The sequence below is a fragment of the Triticum aestivum genome, chromosome 5B (assembly GCF_018294505.1).
Source record: "Triticum aestivum cultivar Chinese Spring chromosome 5B, IWGSC CS RefSeq v2.1, whole genome shotgun sequence".
Taxonomy (NCBI): Eukaryota; Viridiplantae; Streptophyta; class Magnoliopsida; order Poales; family Poaceae; genus Triticum; species Triticum aestivum.
The window spans coordinates 215,806,990-215,828,371 of NC_057807.1; the positions used below are offsets into that span (position 1 = coordinate 215,806,990).

At 46.5% G+C, this 21,382-nt stretch overlaps 1 protein-coding gene across 2 annotated transcripts; it reads left to right on the plus strand.

Annotated features, from left to right (window-relative positions):
- The first annotated feature begins 16,493 nt into the window (after positions 1–16,493).
- Positions 16,494–21,338, plus strand: LOC123111062 (aspartic proteinase Asp1). Of its 2 annotated transcripts, none has more exons than XM_044531739.1 (9): positions 16,494–16,976; positions 17,307–17,424; positions 18,015–18,250; positions 19,025–19,258; positions 19,718–19,856; positions 19,945–20,133; positions 20,227–20,299; positions 20,401–20,488; positions 20,935–21,338. In XM_044531739.1, exons 1-9 carry the CDS (start codon positions 16,813–16,815, stop codon positions 20,942–20,944), a joined length of 1,251 nt encoding a protein of 416 aa, XP_044387674.1. In that variant the 5' UTR covers positions 16,494–16,812; the 3' UTR covers positions 20,945–21,338. The 2 variants fall into 2 exon arrangements, with proteins under 2 accessions (XP_044387674.1, XP_044387673.1); XM_044531738.1 differs by lacking the exon at positions 20,935–21,338 and adding an exon at positions 20,567–20,834.
- Positions 21,339–21,382: the final 44 nt, after the last annotated feature.

Consider the following 21,382-nt stretch of genomic DNA (forward strand, 5'->3'; position numbering starts at 1 on the left):
GTTAAGGCATGAGCTAAATATCATTGATTCGAGCAATGTGGCTTGAGTCTAGGCACACCCCACCGCATTCATCATTTTATCTTGCTCTAGATGTAGGCATGGACATAGGGGGAGTGTTGTTCTCTCAATGAACTCTCCCTCTCCCATTATGCATAAATCAATCAAATCTTTCACATTAGCCATTTTTATGGTACTTGTGCTTCAAAGATGAGTTTCAAGGTTAAAATCTTCATGATGCCATACCAATTGACTCAAACGTAGGTGGCTGTTGGGGAACGTAGAATGCAATTTCAAAAAATTCTTATGCTCACGCAAGATCTATCTAGGAGATGCATAGCAACGGGAGGGGGAGAGTGTGTTCACATACCCTCGTAGACCGAAAGCGGAAGCGTTAGCTTAACGCGGTTGATGTAGTCGAACGTCTTCTCAATCCAATCGATCAAGCACCGAACGTACGGCACCTCTGAGTTATGCACACGTTCAGCTCGATGACGTCCCTCGAACTCTTGATCTAGCAAAGTGTCTAGGGAGAGTTCCCTCAGCACGACGGCATGGTGATGGTGATGGTGAAGTTATCCGCACAGGGCTTCGCCTAAGCACTACGTGAATATGACCGGAGGCGTAAACTGTGGAGAGGGGTGCCGCACACGGCTTGGAACAATTGTGTGTCTTAGAGGTGCCCCCACCCCCTTATATAAAGGAGGGAGAGGGGAGGAGGCTGGCCGTAGGCCCGCCCCAAGTGGGAGGAGTTCCACTTGGGCTCCTAGAAGGATTCGCCCCACTTCCTTTTATCGGAGGGGGAAAGGGCGAAGGAGAGGGAGAGGGAGAAGGAAAGGGGGGCGCCGCCCCCTCCCCTAGTCCAATTCGGACTACTTCCTTGGGGGGGGCACCACCCCTATGTGGGCTGGTTTGCCTCCCTCCTATGGCCCATATGGCCCATATCTTCCCCAGGGGGGGTCCTGTAATCCCCAGTACTCCGATATGTACCCGATACATTCCGGAACAGTTCCGGTGTCCGAATACTATCATCCAATGTATCAATCTTTACCTCTCAATCATTTCAAGACTCCTCGTCATGTCCATGATCTCATCCGGGACTCCGAACAACATTCGGTCACCAAATCACTTAACTCATAATACAAATCGTCATCGAATGTTAAGCGTGTGGACCCTACGGGTTCGAGAACTATGTAGACATGACCAAGACACCTCTCCGGTCAATAACCAATAGCGGAACCTGGATGCTCATATTGGTTCCCACATATTCTACGAAGATCTTTATCGGTTGAACTGTTATGACAACATACGTTATTCCCTTTGTCATCGGTATGTTACTTGCCCGAGATTTGATCGTCGGTATCTTCATACGTAGTTCAATCTTGTTACCGGCAAGTCTCTTTACTCGTTCCGTAATGCATCATCCCGCAACCAACTCATTAGTCACAATGCTTGCAAGGGTTATTATGATGTGCATTATCGAGAGGGCCCAGAGATACCTCTCCGATACTCGGAGTGATAAATCCTAATCTCGATCTATGCCAACCCAACAAAACACCTACGGAGATACCTGTAGAGCATCTTTATAATCACCCAGTTACATTGTGACGTTTGATAGAACACAAGGTATTCCTCCGGTACCCGGGAGTGTCATAATCTCATAGTCAAAGGAATATGTATAAGTCATGAAGAAAGCAGTAGCAATAAAACTTAACGATCATTATGATAAGCTAACGAATGGGTCTTGTCCATCACATCTTTCTCCTAATGATGTGATCCCGTTCACAAATGACAACACATGTCTATGGTTAGGAAACTTAACCATCTTTGATTAACGATCTAGTCTAGTAGAGGCTTACTAGGGACACTGTGTTTTGTCTATGTATCCACACATGTATCATGTTTCTGGTTAATACAATTCTAGCATGAATAATAGATACTTATCATGATATAAGGAAATATAAATAACAACTTTATTATTTCCTCTAGGGCATATTTCCTTCAGTCTCCCACTTCCACTAGAGTCTAATCTAGATTACAATGTAATGATTCTAACACCCATGGAGTCTTGGTGCTGATCATGTTTTGCTCGTGGAAGAGGCTTAGTCAACGAGTATGCCACATTCAGATCCGTAGGTATTTTGAAAATCTCTATCTCCCTCCTTGACTTGATCACGGATGGAGTTGAAGCGTCTCTTGATGTGTTTGGTTCTTTTGTGAAATCAGGATTCCTTCGCCAAGGCTATTGCTCTAGTATTGTCACAAAAGATTTTCATTTGACCCGATGCACTAGGTATTACACCTAGATCGGATATGAACTCCTTCATCCAGACTCCTTCATTCGCTGCTTCTGAAGCAGCTATGTACTCTGCTTCACATGTAGATCCTGCCATGACGCTTTGCTTGGAACTGCACCAACTGACAGCTCCACCATTCAATATAAATATGTATCCGGTTTGTGACTTAGAGTCATCCGAATCTGTGTCAAAGCTAGCATCGATGTAACCATTTACGATGAGCTCTTTGTCACCTCCATAAACGAGAAACATATCCTTAGTACTTTTCAGGTACTTCAAGATGTTCTTGACCGTTGTCCAGTGATCCACTCTTGGATTACTTTGGTACCTCCCTCCTAGACTTATAGCAAGGCACACATCAGGTCTGGTACAACATAGAATACATGATAGAACCTATGGCTAAAGCATAGGGAATGACTTTCATTTTCTCTCTATCTTCTGCAGTGGTCGGGCATTGAGTCTGACTCAACTTCACACCTTGTAACACATGCAAGAACCCTTTTTTTGACTGGTCCATTTTGAACTTCTTCAAAACTTTATCAAGGTATGTGCTTTGTGAAAGTCCAATTAAGCATCTTGATCTATCTCTATAGATCTTGATGCCCAATATATAAGCAGCTTCACCGAGGTCTTTCATTGAAAAACTTTTATGCTATAGAGAAATTCTATATCATTTCCAATCAATATATGTCATCCACAAATAATATTAGAAATGCTACAGAGCTCCCACTCACTTTCTTGTAAATACAGGCTTCTCCGAAAGTCTGTATAAAACAATATGCTTTGATCACCTCATCAAAGCGTATATTCCAACTCCGAGATGCTTGCACCAGTCCATAAATGGATCGCTGGAGCTTGCACACTTTGTTTGCACCTTTAGGATCGACAAAACCTTCTGGTTGCATCATATACAACTCTTCTTTAAGAAATCCATTAAGGAATGCAGTTTTGACATCCATTTGCCAGATTTCAAAATCATTAAATGCGGCAATTGCTAACACGATTCGGACAGACTTAAGCATCGCTACGAGTGAGAAGGTCTAATCATAGTCAACTCCTTGAACTTGTCGGAAACCTTTCGTGACAAGTCAAGCTTTGTACACGGTAACATTACCATTAGCGTCAGTCTTCTTCTTGAAGATCCATTTATTCTCTATGGCTTGACGATCGTCGGGCAAGTCCACCAAAGTCCATACTTTGTTCTCATACATGGATCCCATCTCAGATTTCATGGCCTCAAGCCATTTTGCGGAATCTGGGCTCATCATCGCTTCCTCATATTTCATAGGTTTGTCATGGTCTAGTAACATGACTTCCAGAACAGGATTATCGTACCACTCTGGTGTAGGACGTGCTCTGGTTGACCTACGAGGTTCGGTAGTAACTTGATCCAAAGTTTCATGATCATTATCATTATCTTCCTCCCTAGTTGGTGTAGTCATCACGGGAACAGTTTTTTGTGATGAGTTACTTTCCAATTCGAGAGAAGGTACAATTACCTCATCAAGTTCTACTTTCCTCTCACTCACTTCTTTCGAGAGAAACTCCTTCTCTAGAAAGGATCCATTCTTAGCAACAAAGATCTTGCCTCTGGATCTGTGATACAAGGTGTACCCAACAGTCTCTTTTGGGTATCCTATGAATACACACATCTCCGATTTGGGTTCAAGCTTAGCAGGCTGAAGCTTTTTCACATAAGCATCGCAACCCCAAACTTTAAGAAACGACAGCTTAGGTTTCTTGCCAAACCACAGTTCATACGGTGTCGTCTCAACAAGTTTAGACGGTGCCCTATTTAAAGTGAATGCAGCTGTCTCTAATGCATAACCCCAAAATGATAGTGGTAAATCGGAAAGAGACATGATAGATCGCGTCATATCTAATAAAGTACGATTACAACGTTCGGACACACCATTACGTTGTGGTGTTCCAGGTGGCATGAGTTGTGAAACTATTCCACATTGTTTTAAATGAAGGCCAAACTCATAACTCAAATATTTGCCTCCCTGATCAGATCGTAAAACTTTATTTTCTTGTTATGATGATTCTCCACTTCACTCTGAAATTCTTTGAACTTTTCAAATGTTTTAGACTTGTGTTTCATTATGTAGATATACCCTTATCTTCTCAAATCGGCTGTGAAGGTCAGAAAATAACGATACCCGCCACGAGCCTCAACACTCATTGGACCGCATACATCGATATGTATTATTTTCAGTAAGTCAATAACTCGCTCCATTGTTCGGGAGAACGGAGTTTTAGTCATCTTGCCCATGAGGCATGGTTCGCAAGCATCAAATGATTCATAATCAAGTGATTCCCAAAGTCCATCTGCATGGAGTTTTTTCATGCACTTTACACCAATATGACCTAAACGGCAGTGCCACAAATATGTTGCAATATCATTATCAACTTTGCATCTTTTGGCATCAATATTGTGAATATGTGTATCACCACAATCGAGATTCAACACAACTAGACCACTCTTCAAGGGTGCATGACCACAAAATATATTACTCATATAAATTGAACAACCATTATTCTCTAATTTAAATGAATAACCGTATTGCATTAATAAAGATCCAGATATAATGTTCATGCTCAACGCTGGCACCAAATAACAATTATTCAGGTCTAAAACTAATCCCGAAGGTAGATGTAGAGGTAGCGTGGCGACGGTGATCACATCGACCTTGGAACCATTCCCGACGCGCATCATCACCTCGTCCTTAGCCAATCTTCATTTAATCCATAGTCCATGTTTCGAGTTACAAATATGAGCAACCAGACCGGTATCAAATACCAGGCACTACTACGAGCATTAGTAAGGTACACATCAATAAATGTATGTCAAATATACTTTTGTTCACTTTGCCATCCTTCTTATCCGCCAAATACTTGGGGCGGTTCCGCTTCCAGTGACCAATCCCTTTGCAGTAGAAGCACTTAGTTTCAGGCTTAGGTCAAGACTTGGGCTTCTTCCTGGGAGTGGCAACTTGCTTGCCATTCTTCTTGAAGTTCCCCTTCTTTCCTTTGCCCTTTCTAGAAACTAGTGGTCTTGCTAACCATCAACACTTGATGCTCCTTCTAGATTTCTACCTCCGCAACTTTGAGCATTGCGAAGAGCTCAAGAATAGTATTCTCCATCCCTTGCATATTATAGTTCATCACGAAGCCTTTATAGCTTGGTGGCAGTGATTGAAGAACTCTGTCAATAACACTATCATCTGGAAGATTAACTCCAAGTTGAGTCAAGTGGTAAATTATGATACCCAGACATTCTGAGTATGCATTCACCGACAGAACTGTTCTCCTCCATTTTGCAGCTATAGAGCTTGTTGGAGACTTCATATCTCTCAACTCAGGCATTTGCTTAAAATATTGACTTCAACTCCTGGAACATCTCATATGCTCCATGACGTTCAAAACGTCTTTGAATTCTTGATTCTAAGCCGTAAAGCATGGCACACTGAACTATCAATTAGTCATCAACACGTGACTACCGGGCATTCACAATGTCCGTAGTTGCTGGAGGGGGTGGCACACCTAGCGGTGCATCAAGGACATAATTCTTCTGTGCAGCAATGAGGATAATCCTCAAGTTACGGACCCGGTCTGTGTAGTTGCTGCCATCATCTTTCAACTTAGCTTTCTCTAGGAACGCATTAAAATTCAAGGGAATAGTAGCACGGCGCATTGATCTACAACATAGATATGCAAAAACTATCAGGACTAAGTTCATGATAAATTAAGTTCAACTAATCATATTACTTAAGAACTCCCACTTAGATAGACATCCCTCGAGTCATTTAAATGATCACGTGATCCAAATCAACTAAACCATGTCCGATCATCACGTGAGATGGAGTAGTTTTCAATGGTGAACATCTCTATGTTGATCATATCTACTATATGATTCACGTTCGACCTTTTGGTCTCTAGTGTTCTGAGGCCATGTCTGTACATGATAGGCTCGTCAAGTTTAACCCGAGTATTCCGCACGTGCAAAACTGTCTTGCACCCGTTTTATATGAACGTAGAGCTTATCACACCCGATCATCACGTGGTATCTCGGCACGACTATCTGTCGCAACGGTGCATACTCAGGGAGAACACTTATACCATGAAATTTTAGTAAGGGATCATCTTATAATGCTATCACCGTACTAGGCAAAATAAGATGCATAAAAGGTAAACATCACATGCAATCAAAACATGTGACATGATATGGCCATCATCATCTTGTGCTTTTGATCTCCATCTCCAAAGCACCGGCATGATATCCATCGTCACCGGCTTGACACCGTGATCTCCATCACAGCATCATGGTTGTCTCGCCAACTATTGCTTCTACAACTATCGCTAAAGCATAGTGATAAAGTAAAGCAATTACATGGCGTGTGCATCTCATACAATAAAGCGACAACCATAAGGCTCCTGCCAGTTGCCGATAACTTTTACAAAACATGATCATCTCATACAACAACGTATATCACATCATGTCTTGACCATATCACATCACAACATGCCCTGCAAAAACAAGTTAGACGTCCTCTACTTTGTTGTTGCAAGTTTTACGTGGCTGCTACGGGCTTCTAGTAAGAACTGTTCTTACCTATACATCAAAACCACAACAGTGTTTCATCAAGTTTGCTGTTTTAACCTTCAACAAGGACCGGTCGTAGTCAAATTCGATTCAACTAAAGTTGGAGAAACAGACACCCACCAGCCACCTTTATGCAAAACTAGTTGCATGTCTGTCGATGGAACCGGTCTCATGAACATGGTCAAGTAAGGTTGGTCTGGGCCGCTTCATCCAACAATATCTCCAAATCAAAATAAGACGTTGGTGGTAAACAGTATGACTATCACCGCCCACAACTCATTGTGTTCTACTCGTGCATATCATCTACGCATAGACCTGGCTCGGATGCCACTGTTGGGGAACGTAGCATGCAATTTCAATAAATTTCCTACACTCACGCAAGATCTATCTAGGAGATGCATAACAACGAGAGGGGGAGAGTGTGTCCACGTACCCTCGTAGACTGAAAGCGCAAGCGTTAGCTTAACGCGGTTGATGTAGTCAAACATCTTCTCGATCCAACCAATCAAGCACCGAACGTACGGCACCTCCGAGTTCTACACACGTTCAGCTCGATGACGTCCCTCGAACTCTTGATCCAGCAAAGTGTCATGGGAGAGTTCCGTCAGCACGACGGCGTGGTGACAGTGATGGTGAAGTTATCCGCGCAGGGCTTCGCCTAAGCACTACATGAATATGACCGGAGGCGTAAACCGTGGAGAGGGGCGCCGCAAATGGCTTGGAACAATTGTGTGTCTTAGAGGCGCTCCCACCCCCATATATAAAGGAGGGAGAGGGGAGGAGGCCGGCCCTAGGTGCGCCCCAAGTGGGAGGAGTCCCACTTGGGCTCCTAGTAGGATTCACCCCCCTTCCTTTTATCGGAGGGGGAAAGGGGGAAGGAGAGGGAGAGGGAGAAGGAAAGGGGGCGCCACCCCCTCCCCTAGTCCAATTAGGACGCCTTCCTTGGGGGGCGCGTCACCCCTATGTGGGCTGGTTTGCCTCCCTCCTATGGCCCATATGGCCCATATCCCCCCCCGGGGGGGTTCCGGTAACCCCCCGGTACTCTGATATGTACCCGATACATTCCGGAACACTTCCGGTGTCCGAATACTATCATCCAATATATCAATCTTTACCTCTCGACCATTTCGAGACCCCTCGTCATGTCCATGATCTCATCCGGGACTCTGAACAACATTCGGCCACCAAATCACATAACTCATAATACAAATCGTCATCGAACGTTAAGCGTGCTGACCCTATGGGTTCGAGAACTATGTAGACATGACCGAGACACCTCTCCGGTCAATAACCAATAGCGGAACCTGGATGCTCATATTGGTTCCCACATATTCTACGAAGATCTTTATCGGTCGAACCGTTATGACTACATACATTATTCCCTTTGTCATCGGTATGTTACTTGCCCGAGATTCGATTGTCGGTATCTTCATACCTAGTTCAATCTTGTTACCGGCAAGTCTCTTTACTCGTTCTTTAATGCATCATCGCGCAACCAACTCATTAGTCATAGTGCTTGCAAGGCTTATTATGATGTGCATTACCGAGAGGGCCCAGAGATACCTCTCTGATACTCGGAGTGATAAATCCTAATCTCGATCTATGCCAACCCAACAAAACATCTTCAGAGATACCTGTAGAGCATCTTTATAATCACCCAGTTACGTTGTGACATTTGATAGCACACAAGGTATTCCTCCGGTATCCGGGAGTTGCATAATCTCATAGTCAAAGGAATATGTATAAGTCATGAAGAAAGCTGTAGCAATAAAACTTAACGATCATTATGCTAAGCTAACGAATGGGTCTTGTCCATCACATCATTCTCCTAATGATGTGATCCCGTTCATCAAATGACAACACATGTCTATGGTTAGGAAACTTAACCATCTTTGATTAACGAGCTAGTCTAGTAGAGGCTTACCAGGGACACTGTGTTTTGTCTATGTATCCACGCATGTATTAAGTTTCCGGTTAATACAATTCTAGCATGAATAATATATATATATATATATATATATGTGTGTGTGTGTGTGTGTGTGTGTGTGTGTGTGTGTGTATCTCATGATATAAGGAAATATAAATAACAACTTTATTACTGCCTCTAGGGCATATTTCCTTAGTGGCTTCGGCCACCGCTCTCTCACTTTGAGAGGGTAGTACTCGAGTTGACTTTCTTGTTGTATATTGTCTTTCGGATCTTTTGTGTGTTTTGAGTCTCTCTTAGGTTGCTCTCGTTTTATTTCTTTTTGTTTGGAGTGTCTCTTCTGTCTTGTTGTTGCTTCTTGTCTCCTCCGTTTGCATTAGCCACCTCTTCCTAACTTGTTCCTGCTTGCTGTCGTCTGCACGGTACTACCGCGGAGTCAGGGCGGTACTACCGCTTTTAAGTGGTACTACCGCCTTGCTCCCCGGTACTACTGCCCAAGAGGTACTACCAGACCTCCTGCCGTGGGTTTGTACCGGGGCGGACTACCGCTCTCTGGGCAGTACTACCGCTTAGTGACTGGGAGTGGGGGTTATGAATCGGGCAGGGGGAGTTTCCACTCGCCCATACCCATTCACTCTCGCCTCCTCTCCCGTTTCTCTCTCTCAGGCGACGAAGCAAGCACCGAAGGGCCAGCACTGGCCTGCCGGGTCCGAGTCGTCTCCCTCGATTCCGACTGGTGGGATCGATCCCCACCTTCTCCTCGTGCCATGGAACATGGTATTGCCCTCGTTATTCTCTCCTATGATTCTATTTCTTGAATCTTGGTCTTGGGCTCTTTCCGTTGCTTACATCGATTTTTGGTCAAATCGAGGCATGAGTAGGACTTGGGAGACTGCTAGAGTAGGTAGATTGAAGGTTTAACCGTGAAAATTTGAATTTGGCACCTCCGGTACTACCAGATCTCTCCGCGGCAGTTTTCAGCCCCGTTGACATCCGCCTCGAGCGGTACTACCACTCCTCCGGAGTGGTACTACCGCTGGGACGTGCGGTACTACCACTTCGAGCTGCCAACTTCCAATTTTTACCGTTCAACCTTCACTCTTGTATATCTATTTTTCCTTGGCTTATGCAATTTGTTTACTCTTTGTGTTTTTTGTGCTTTTGTGTGTGTGTTCCAGGTGGTAGTAGATCCGGGCATCAGGCTCGACGCAAGAATCCTGCACGTACCAGTGGCTCCAAGCATTACTGTTCTGTTGTCGTGACAGTGAGTGGCTCCGTGCTAGAGAGTGGCTCCATGCCAGAGAGTGGCCCCAGTGAGCATCCGAGACAGAGGGTAAGAGTGATTGCTTCCAAGGGCAAGGGGACCAAGGGTGCTCATCAGATGCCTACCCAGGAATTCTGTTTGGCGCGTAAGCGCAATCCATACCGGGTGCCTCAGGATCCTTCGTTTGTCAATCGTCTATTTTGGAACAAGTTTCAGCAGTCTATCTACCATGATGTGTTGAAGGGGAAGAAGAATCTGTATGTGAAAATCAAGTTAGTTGATATCACTCAATTAGAGAAGGACTTGGCTTACTTTGGAGCCGCTTTGCAGAGGTGCAAGGAGCTTGATATCAAGAGGATCATCTCATTCAACAAGGATTTTGATGCGGAGCTTGTGGCCCAGTTCTATGCCCCAGTGCACTTTGGGCATGATGAGGACAGAACTCTCACTTGGATGACCAATGGTCGGCGTCTGTCTGCTACATGGAAGAGCTTCATGGAGAGTTTGTCTTATGATGATCAGGGGGCCTAGAGCCCAAATTGGGTTTCGACCCTGCCGTAAGACCACTACTACTCACAAGGAAGCACTTTGGCCATTCTCTACCAGGAAGGTTTCTGAAACTGGGCATGTCTCCTATGAGCTCCAGCCCTTTCTCGATATCATGCATCGGATTTTCAGGAACACTCTGTTTCCTCGCGTTGGCAACCAGGATATGGTGCACTCCTTTCTGGTGGATCTCCTTCTCTTCTACCAGAAGCAGCAGGGCACTCGAGACGTGTTGAATGTTTCTCATGTTATGTGCTCAGAACTCCGCTCAGCGATTATGGAGCATAAGTGCATCATTTGTGGTCCTTACCTGATGCAGCTCATTGAGGAGACATGGGCTTCTTCGTTTCCGGATGAGGAGCTTATCACTGGAGACTTAGTGTCTCATGATGTTATTCAGCCGAGACAAAAGAAGAAGTGGGGGATGTCTGCTTCTGCTCCACTAGAGCGTGACACTGTCAGGTCTGATGATGATGATGATGATGATGATGATCCAGACTATGAGCCACGGTTAGAGGAGCCCTCTTGGGCTAAGAAGCTCAAGCAGAAGATGAAGAAGTTGTTCTTCCTCTAGGCCAAGGGACAGTACAAGGCTCACGTGGATACTAGAAGGCCCGTAGTCGTGACAATGCCATCACGAGGCAGGTTGGCCTCGACGTTACTAGTGGCTCTGAGGGCAGGATCACCGATGAGGATGCTTGGGTTAGAGTTCACTACCCATGGACTGATTCTGATGAGGGAAATAGAGGTCCAACACCTACTATAGACGAGTCTGAGGAGGAGGAGCATGATTGGTGATGCCGTGGAGTACTGCTACCACCTTCATTCCTAGGTGTACTCCCTACCCTTTTGGTGTCTCGATGCCAAAGGGGGAGAGAGTAGGGATTTGCTGTGTCTTGTGTCGAGTGTGTGTCCTCTTATTTGCCATTGATTTCCTCACTCGAACTATTTCATTTGCTTTGGTTTGTGTCTGTATTATGAGTTCGAGACCATATAGTGTGAGGCATATGAGCTACCCTATCTCTCTATCTATTATGTCTAGTACTTCATGTTATTACTTGTCATTGCTTGTGAGATGTATCTTATGATTATGCCCTTATCTATATGCTCACATGTTATTACTTGCCTACTATCTTGATTATTATGTTTTTGCAAGTATTGCTTGGTCTATAAAATATAGGGGGAGTGTTGATTCTAAATGTGTGCAATTTGCATTCCAAGAGCATATCTAAAGTAGTGCACACATCTAGGGGGAGCCCCTCTATATTTTGTAGACTGTGGGTTTGCACACCTCGTTGCTATATCCTCTGTGCAAATCCCATGTTGTCATCAATCCACCAAAAAGGGGGAGATTGCTAGGGCATGTTTCTCCGTAAGTGGTTTTGGTGATTGATGACAATGTGTTCGCGGACTAACCGTGTGCATTGAGCATTTCAAATTATCAAACATATGGCACAAGACGATTCGAGCCCCTCGGAGTTTCAGAGTGAGGACGGTTTTCTTCCCTGCGTTTCTTTCTCGGTGGGCTTGAGTCGTAGGGATAACCGTACTATCAAGAGGAGGCCCGCTTCGGAAAGGTTGGGTGGAATCATCACGTACACACTCATATTGCACCCATCGCCACTTTCTTCTTTGGAGTAGTTCATATGTTTTGCTGAAGAAGTGGTGGAGAGCCGCAAGCGGTAGTACCGCTGCTAGTTCCGCGTGTAGTACCGCTCATGGTTGTGGTCTTGACTTTTCATGTCGGGTTTTACGGTAGTACCTCTGGGTCTCTACCGCGATACCTATTAGACCCAGCATGACAAGCGGAAGTAGGAGCGGTAGTACCACCCCTACCATCGCTGCTACTACCGCCCAGTGCTCTGCTCTCCCTTGTTTTCTTCTTTCTCCTTGGCATAATGTAGGAAGCGGTAGTACCGCTTGTATGCGGGCTGAGAAGAGCACAACGGTTGGATTTGTTCCGCACTATAAAAGGGGGTCTTCTTCTCCAAGAAGACTTACCTCTTCCTCCCCCAAACTCCATTGTGTTGCTCCAATGCTCATTTTCGCCTGATCTCTCCCCCTAGCCAATCAAACTTGTTGATTTTCTAGGGATTGGTTGAGAAGGCCCCGATCTACACTTCCACCAAGAGAAATTTGATTCTCCCACTAATCCCTTGTAGATCTTGTTACTCTTGGTGTTTGAGCACCCTAGACGGTTGAGGTCACGTCAGAGCCACATTCCATGGTGGTGAAGCTTCGTGGTGTTGTTGGGAGCCACCAATTAAGTTGTGGAGATTGCCCTAACCTTGTTTGTAAAGGTTCGGTCACCGCCTTCAAGGGCACCACTAGTGGAATCATGACATCTCGTATTGTATGAGGGCGTGAGGAGAATATCGTGGTCCTAGTGGCTTCTTGGAGAGCATCGTGCCTCCACACCGCTCCAACGGAGACGTACTTCCCCTCAAAGGGAAGGAACTTCGGTTACACATCCTCGTCTCCACCGGCTCCACTTGCGGTTATCTTTTACCTTTACCTTGTGCAAAGCTATTATTGTGTTGTATCCTTTGCTTGCACTTGTTGTAGTTGTTGTTAGCATCATATAGATTGCTCACCTAGTTGCACTTCTAGACAACCTACTTGCTGCAAACCCTAATTTGTTATGAAAAGTTAAAAATTGGTAGTTGCCTATTCATCCCCCCTCTAGTCAACCATATCGACCCTTTCAGCAGTCCATGACTTGGATGGACCTAGGCAACCACTCGAATTATCCATGTGTAACAATGACATCTTCGTTGATATTACAATGTTTACCTTTTCACTTCTATTGAACTATGTAAGTTGATACTTGAAATGAGAGAAGCAAGATTCAAGATGCTATCTTAGAGTACTGTAGCTATAGCGTATCTCCTCTCTTCACCTGCCGTGATCCCCAAAATTCTCCCAAATCTTAGGAACCATAGCCCGAGAACCACACAAATCTGATGTCCGCAACCTCAAGGCATCACATGGGTATCAAAGCGTCAGTCCATGCTCGGATCTGACCGTCAACGAGGCGAATTTAGGAGGGCCGAAGGTCAGGGCGACCTGGTAAAATCCCTCCCCTCAGGATTCAAGGTGGCGATGTGCGGCCACTTAGCGATTTCTGCACTCACCTGGATGCATTTGTGGCGCAGAGCAAGCAACTAATGCATGTTGCGGACTCGTTCGAGGTAAAAATGCTTGGCACAACTTGTTCCGTGCGTCTTCTGGTTGCGAGTTTTTGGCGGCGGTGAGATCGTTCTGTCAATTTGGATTTCTAGGTAGTGTAAGTTTCCCTATTTGTCTGTTTCCCAAAAATATCTCATTTTGAATCTGTTTATTGACTTGTTTAATCTGTTTTTGCTGATTAGACCATGACTGTGCAAAAACTTGACCAACACATGAGCCCTGTCATGTTTTTTTTTGCGGTGGAAAAGGGAGCTTTATATATCAAGTAATAGGGTTACAATCTGTAGCCAGTAGGCTAATGAGAGCATCTGGGGCGACCAGCAACCACAACTCGGTTCGATGCTCCGTTCTCGACAAAAAAGGCTAGTCGATCTGCAGCCCTATTCTACACACGGTCAATAGACATAACTATGTGCTCCTTGTCTCCTAACAACTCCTTAATCTCCTCTATCATATGGCCCAGGTATGATCTAGTATGTCCCGCTTCATTCAGCACCTTCACAACTGCAGAGCAATCAGTCTGAACAATGAACGACAAAGAGGCATACATCAATTCCGCTTTAACTCCTTCTCCGACCACCCCAAGTCAAGCTCCGTGTTGACTTGACAGAAAGAGCAATTAAGAGCAACCCCAACGGGGCGACCCATTTCGTCCGCCGCCGTCCGTTTGGGTCGGACAAAAGTGGAGGCCCAACGCGTCGACCCAAACCCAAAATGCGTCCGCTTCGCGTCCGCGCCGACGCATTTGTGGCCCAAATTTGTGCCCCAAATGCCACACGCGCCTTCTCGATGTCCGCCACGGCCCCACCTGACGGTCGCCCAACTACTCGCCCCCTCGCCGATCAGCTTAATTTATGACCCCGGGCCCACGCATCAGCGACGACGGTCGTCCTTTTTTAAGCCGACCATGTGGCGGGGCCGTCCTCATCCACTTCCCGTCCCCATCTAGACCACACTCGCTCCCCCGTCGTCGGCAAGCAAACCCTAGCCACCCCAGCTACCCCAGCCCCCCAAATGGGGCTTTTCTCCGGCAGCAGTAGCAAGTCGAAGGGCAAGGCCCCCCGTCATCCCCTTCCCTGCGGAGTTCACCCCGCCTCCGCCTGCGCCGGCTTGCCGGCAGAGGCAGCGGGTGAACGTACCCGTGCACCAGGCGGAGTGGCACTGGCGCCACTGCGTGCCGCTGCCCTACCCCAACGTGACGCTGCCGCACGACTGTCATCTGGACCCGGAAAGGATCCTAGTGCCGGCGGCGCCGCAGTCGGCTAGGGCGCATGCGGAGGAGGTGCGTCGCTGGCGGACGCTCCTGACGCCGGAGCAGCGCCGCGACAAGGCCTACGCCTGCGACTCGCCCAACTGGGCGCGCTGGTTCGCCTTCGACCACGAGGAGGCGAGGCGGCGCGGCGTGCAGGAGGTCGACCGCAGCGTGCCGCCGCCGCTCATCGTCAGGGAGGAAGACTAGGCGGCAGTGGACGCCTACCAAGCGGCCCTTGCAGCCGTCTACTGGGAGAGCGAGGAGGACGAGCGGCGCAGGGCGGAGGCGATAGAAGAAGAAGAAGCTCGGTACGAGGCGGCCATGGCGCAGGCCATGGCCCTCTCCGCGGGCGGCGACTGTGTAGTGCTGCCGGTGGCCCCGTCATCCCCTCCCGACGCCTCGTCAAGGCCGACCCGGAGCCACAGCCGCAGCCGGAGTCGGAGCCGGGCTCCATCGCGAGCTTCTCCTGGACGGGAGTGGTGTGCGAGTGGGTGTCCGCGCCACCGGTTTGGATGGGGGAAACCCCGGCGCAGGAGGCGGCGTACCTCGAGCACTGGCGCCAGCGACGGCTGGCCGAGCAGCGGCGTCGCGGCGAGTACGAGGAGATGCTCGAGCGCGACCTCGAGGAGGAGGCGCGCGAGGCTGAGGAGGAGGCGCGCCAGGCCGCGGCTGCACAGGCGGCGGCATAGCCCCCCGCGCCGGCACTGCCCTCGCCGGAATAGCTGCCCCCGGACTACATCGCCGCCGCATGGGCCACGAAGTTCCCCTGGGCGGGCCCTGCGCCGACGTTCATCGACCTCACCGACCCCGAGGACAGCGACGACGACGCCTAGGGTGTGCTGGACAGCGCGCCGCCTCGTAGTTAGGTTGTTTTTAATTTCTTTTTAATGCTAATGTGGACGCGTGGACTCTGGCCGGCCTTCCTGGCCGGCTTTAATGTTTAATTAAGTTGTTTTTAGTTGAAATATGCATGCACAATTTTTTTTTGTCGGCGCCGTCGAAATGGGTCGGGCGCGCGTTGGACGCATACGTCGACCCAAACGCGGAAGCGGACGTCCGTGTCCGCCTGGCCGACCCAAAGGGACAAAAAGCGAACGAAATGGGTGGACCCGTTGGAGTTGCTCTAAGATAGTTAATGGAAAATGTAAGACTTGCAGGATGTTGGACCAAAGATACTTCTTCTTAAACCCATCCTCTCTTTTCTTTCTCCGGAAGTTCACCTCTTTCCTTATGATTCCGGCTAATTTGGAGCAAGCGAAGTAGTAGCATCTCCTCAATCCATCATTGCCACATAATAGGTAGAAGTAGAAAATGATGCAAATCTGATAAACCAGGCAATACCTTTCTCCACGGAATCAACCAAAAGAAAAGAAGGCCCGGCAACATAGAACTACTTGACTTGACTCGGGGTGAAAAGGCCACCGGAAAGGCAGGGAGGCAAGCCTTTTCTGTTCCTTGCCGCAGCCAAAGGAAAGGAAACTTTCCACAGAAGCTTCCATCGCAATACAACGCACGCACACACACTGCATCTTCTTCTCTCCTTATAAAAACCGCCGTCCCTCCCATTCGCTCTTGCCATCCATCCCCATCCTTCCTTCCCTCCCTCCCTCCCCTGAGCTGGGCCGTGCTGTGAGGGTGGGGGGCAAGGCAAACCATTCAATCCATCCCAGTCTCCTTCCCATCCTCTGCTCAGGGCTCAGGCCGAGGTCCGTCTCCCCTGCCTCGCCTCCTACCATGGCTGCCAGGTGGGCCCCGCCGGCCGGCCTCATCCTGCTCCTGCTGCTGGCCGTCCTGCTGCCGGCGCGCGCGGACAGGCCGGCGAGGACCGGCCACGCGGACGACGACCCGGAGGCCTCCTCTGCCGTCTTCCAGCTCTACGGCAACGTCTACCCCCACGGGTATATGCCTCCTCCCTCCCGGACCAACCCAACCCAACCCATCAATCAACTGATTGCGGATTTTGGCCCTACTCGCCAGTGCCGTCCATACATCTCAGTGCCCATTTTTGTATGCCAATTCCAGCATTTTAGCCTTTTTTTTTGGTTTTGTTTTGTTTTGCGGGGGAGCATCCGTTTTTAGCCTTGTTGGTGAATTGAGTAGTAGCATTATCGATTGGCCTTGTTTTCTGTTTTGTTTTGGAGAAACATCGATTGGCCTGGACGAATCGAGAAAAGTTGCTGTGGTGACATTTTGATCCTGATTTTCCTGGATGCCGCTTCCTTGTGCAGGTTGTACTACGTGGCCATGAGCATTGGCAACCCGGCGAAACCATACTTCCTTGACGTCGACACCGGCAGCGACCTCACCTGGCTGCAGTGCGACGCCCCCTGCGTCAGCTGCTCCAAGGTATAGTAATATTCCCTCGCCTTCCTTATTTATCCAATCCAATGCTATTAGACCCTTGACTTGACGCAAGGTAGTGAGTTTGAGTCCTTGTCACTGTTGGCTGTTCCTGGTCCAAGGGTTGGTGTTCATAGCATCAGGGGCCCGCCCATCATATTATTTTGGTACAGAAAGTTGGAGCTTGATTCACTCTTTATACACATACATATCCATGGATATAATGAATTCAGTGGAAATATGATCTATGAATTTCATGCATATGTGTAATTGCCCCATTTACTTTGCTAGCCCAACACTAGACTTCCTCCAATCCGAATTAATTGACGTAATCTTTGTACAATGTAAAATGGACATTGTATAAAGGCTGCGTCAATTAATTCGGATCAGAGGCAGTAGTATTTTAGTTTGCGGTGGACAAGTCTATTTATTGGCATGAGTTCAGAGCTTTGCATTTGCCAAATTTTTACCGTGGTCTTCAAGATTTAGTGTCCGATTCCTTTATTGTTGGAGATTTTATATGTGAAAGCCAAATTTGGTATCGCCTTTCTCGTCAAGGATTCTTATGATGTTCTGCATGTTAATTGTGGGTGTAGGTGCCACACCCGCTCTACAGACCAACAAAGAACAAGCTGGTACCGTGTGTTGATCAGCTGTGCGCCTCTCTGCACGGCGGCCTCGGTAAAAACCTCAAGTGCGACTCACCGAAGCAGCAGTGCGACTATGAAGTTAAGTATGCCGACCAGGGTTCATCCCTTGGCGTGCTCGTCAACGACAGTTTTGCAGTCCGCCTTGCGAATGCCTCCATTGTCCGCCCCAGTCTTGCATTCGGGTATGCTTACTTGGAACTTGTAAAGTAAACTAACATTGCATGGTGAGTCACTTTTTTCGAAAAGGGGTGCTTTATTACTTAAAAGGTTTAATCATTACACCCGGCCTCTGCATAACTATGATGCACACAGCCAAACAAGTTCTCTCGCACAAACGAAAATTAAGAAGGCGAAATACAAAGAAACAGAGTATGTATAACGCCTAAAGCGGAGGTGGGCCAATCCTAAGATCATGCTGCCACCCATGTTGGGTAAAAGTATCCCTCACCGTATCCTCCAATCGTGTACACACCTCCGTAAACAGGCCTCGATTCTCCACACGTTGTAGAGAGGACCATAAACGAAGAGTCCCGGTACACCTGTAGATAACCTGCATGAGAGAAGTACTTTTATCGTTAAACACCTTATCATTTCTACATAACCAAAGCGACCAAATAATGGCAAGCGCTCCCACCCTAAGAATAGTTCTGAACCTGTAATCTATCCCATGTAACCAGTTGCCAAATACATTAGCAACACTACAAGGAGGATACAAGCCAGAAGCTATCTGGATGACTGACCATATAGAACGAGCCAATTTGCATTGGAAGAATAAATGTTTTATTGTCTCATCATGGTGACAAAAGACACATTGCGGGCTTCCATGCCAATTTCTCTTAATAAGGTTATCTTTAGTAAGAATGACTCCGCGACGAAGATACCATGCAAAGATTTTATTCTTTAGAGGTATCTTCATCTTCCAGATCTTCTTGAACTGCTTATTTTCTTGCCTTCAGGTGTGGGTATGACCAGGAGGTCGGGAGCAGCACTGAGGTTGCACCCACTGATGGTGTGCTTGGACTTGGGAGTGGATCGATCAGCCTGCTTTCACAGCTCAAGCAGCATGGGATCACCAAGAACGTGGTTGGCCACTGCCTCAGCATGAGAGGAGGGGGATTCCTCTTCTTTGGGGATAATCTCGTGCCTTATTCACGTGCAACATGGGTACCAATGGCTAGGAGTGCATTCAGGCGAGCCCTATTTTTGATGGTTTTTTTTGCCACGCAATATATTGTAGAAAGAACAAGTGCTCATTGCCTGCTTGTAATGATGTTAAAAAATAGGTGTGCGTTTCACTTTCTAAACACTAATGTGTAATATTGACTAGTCGCTCACAACTACTCCCTCCGTCCTAAAATAAGTGACTCAACTTTGTACTAACTTCTAGAGTATTATGGAAAGGATCTAAATGAATTGCAAAACTGTAGACTAACGACATTAAAATGCTATATTTTTCTTGGAAATCACTACCAATTATAATACTTCACAGTTCCTTCTCGAAAAAATTATGCTCCCTCCGTTCCAAAATACTTGTTGTGGTTTTAATTTTATTTGACTTACTTTCTTCATTTCCTATTTTAATTTGATTTGTTCTCATATACTAGTTGTGAGCAGATTCTCCCATTTATATTTCTGAATCGCATTTACAGGAATTATTACTCACCTGGCTCAGCAAGCCTGTATTTTGGTGGCTGGTCACTTGGCGTGAAACCAATGGAAGTAGTATTGGACAGCGGAAGCTCGTTCACCTACTTTTCTTCACAGCCATATCAAGCACTTGTCACTGCAGTAAGTTTCACAACTTTTTTCATATTCTAATATGGAATTAGGATTATTGCACAGATGTATCAAGCTCATGAGGTTTTGTTTATTGCAGCTTAAGGGTGATCTAAGCAAGACGCTGAAAGAGGTGTCTGACCCCTCTCTGCCTCTATGCTGGAAAGGAAAGAAACCATTCAAATCCGTGCTTGATGTCAAGAAGGAGTTCAAATCATTGGTTCTGAACTTTGCCAATGGCAAGAAGGCGCTCATGGAGATCCCTCCTGAGAACTACCTCATCGTCACTGTAAGCATTCCGCAACCCGATAGATTATTCTGTAAATAACTCCCAACTCCCAAGTTCTTGGTTACTAAATATTTATTGCTATGTTGGTGCCAGAAATACGGGAATGCATGTTTGGGCATCCTTAACGGATCAGAAATTGGACTCAAGGATCTGAACATTGTTGGAGGTAGGAAGTTCAGGCATAAAAACCAAGCAATATAGCTTCAAAATCCATGATCTCTTTCAAATCATGTACAGAAAAATGATGCTACTTCTCTCTTGTTGCAGATATTACAATGCAGGATCAGATGGTGATATATGACAATGAGAGAGGGCAGATTGGATGGATCCGAGCACCCTGTGATAGAATCCCCAAGTTCGGATCTTCCCTTCTGTGATCATTTCACACACCTGAACATATATACCCTTAATTCTCTTCTGTTTATTCAAACAGTGAAAATACCATTCATGGATTTGAGGAAGGTTATTGTTGGCCCCAGTTCCCCAGCAGCATCTTTGGTATTCAGAACGAAGAGTGTGCAGCTAACTACCGTTCGAACAAAGAGTGAATAACAAGGGGGAGGCCATTGGACAAAAATAATCATCCCAGGGAGGCTCTATATACGAAGTTAGGAACGTGTATTCTTTAGAAAAGAGAAAAATCTGGTAGCCTGTAATCATCGCCATGTGCATATGAAATATAATCGTTCCGTTCTTATGAATCAAGGGTGTTAATGACTTACTGTGTTTACTTGAGATGTTTTATGGAGCATATGGCAGATGATGAATGACTCTTGCAAATTAACCTGCACTGCATTGCAGGTATTTCTGAATTGGCTTTCGGAACTTGATGAACTGAAACTTGAGCAACCAACTGAACCTACCCTTGTGCCCAAATGTGAAACTTCAGTGTAACCAACTGAAGAACTGTGTTGCTGCCATGACTTATCACCTGATGTTGGGTGGAGCCAAGGGAAGATTGATATCATGGTTTAGATCTTGCAGTAGTCATTCTTTAGTTGTAAGGATGTCTGTAAGGTGATGCTGTTAGTCCCAGGTATGTAGGAATGCCAGTCAGTTTATTTCAGTATAATATGTACAGTAGAGTTGTTCTTTGTGTAGTAGTCTTTGGCGATGGCAGCCGTTGAACTGTGGTTTCCCCCAAAAACGCTTGGTTTATACGTACTTTTTGATATGATAGTATAAAATCTGTGGAGTTTTCTTTATGTTTCGGAACTGATAGTATTTCACTTCTAAGTTGTTCGTTGAT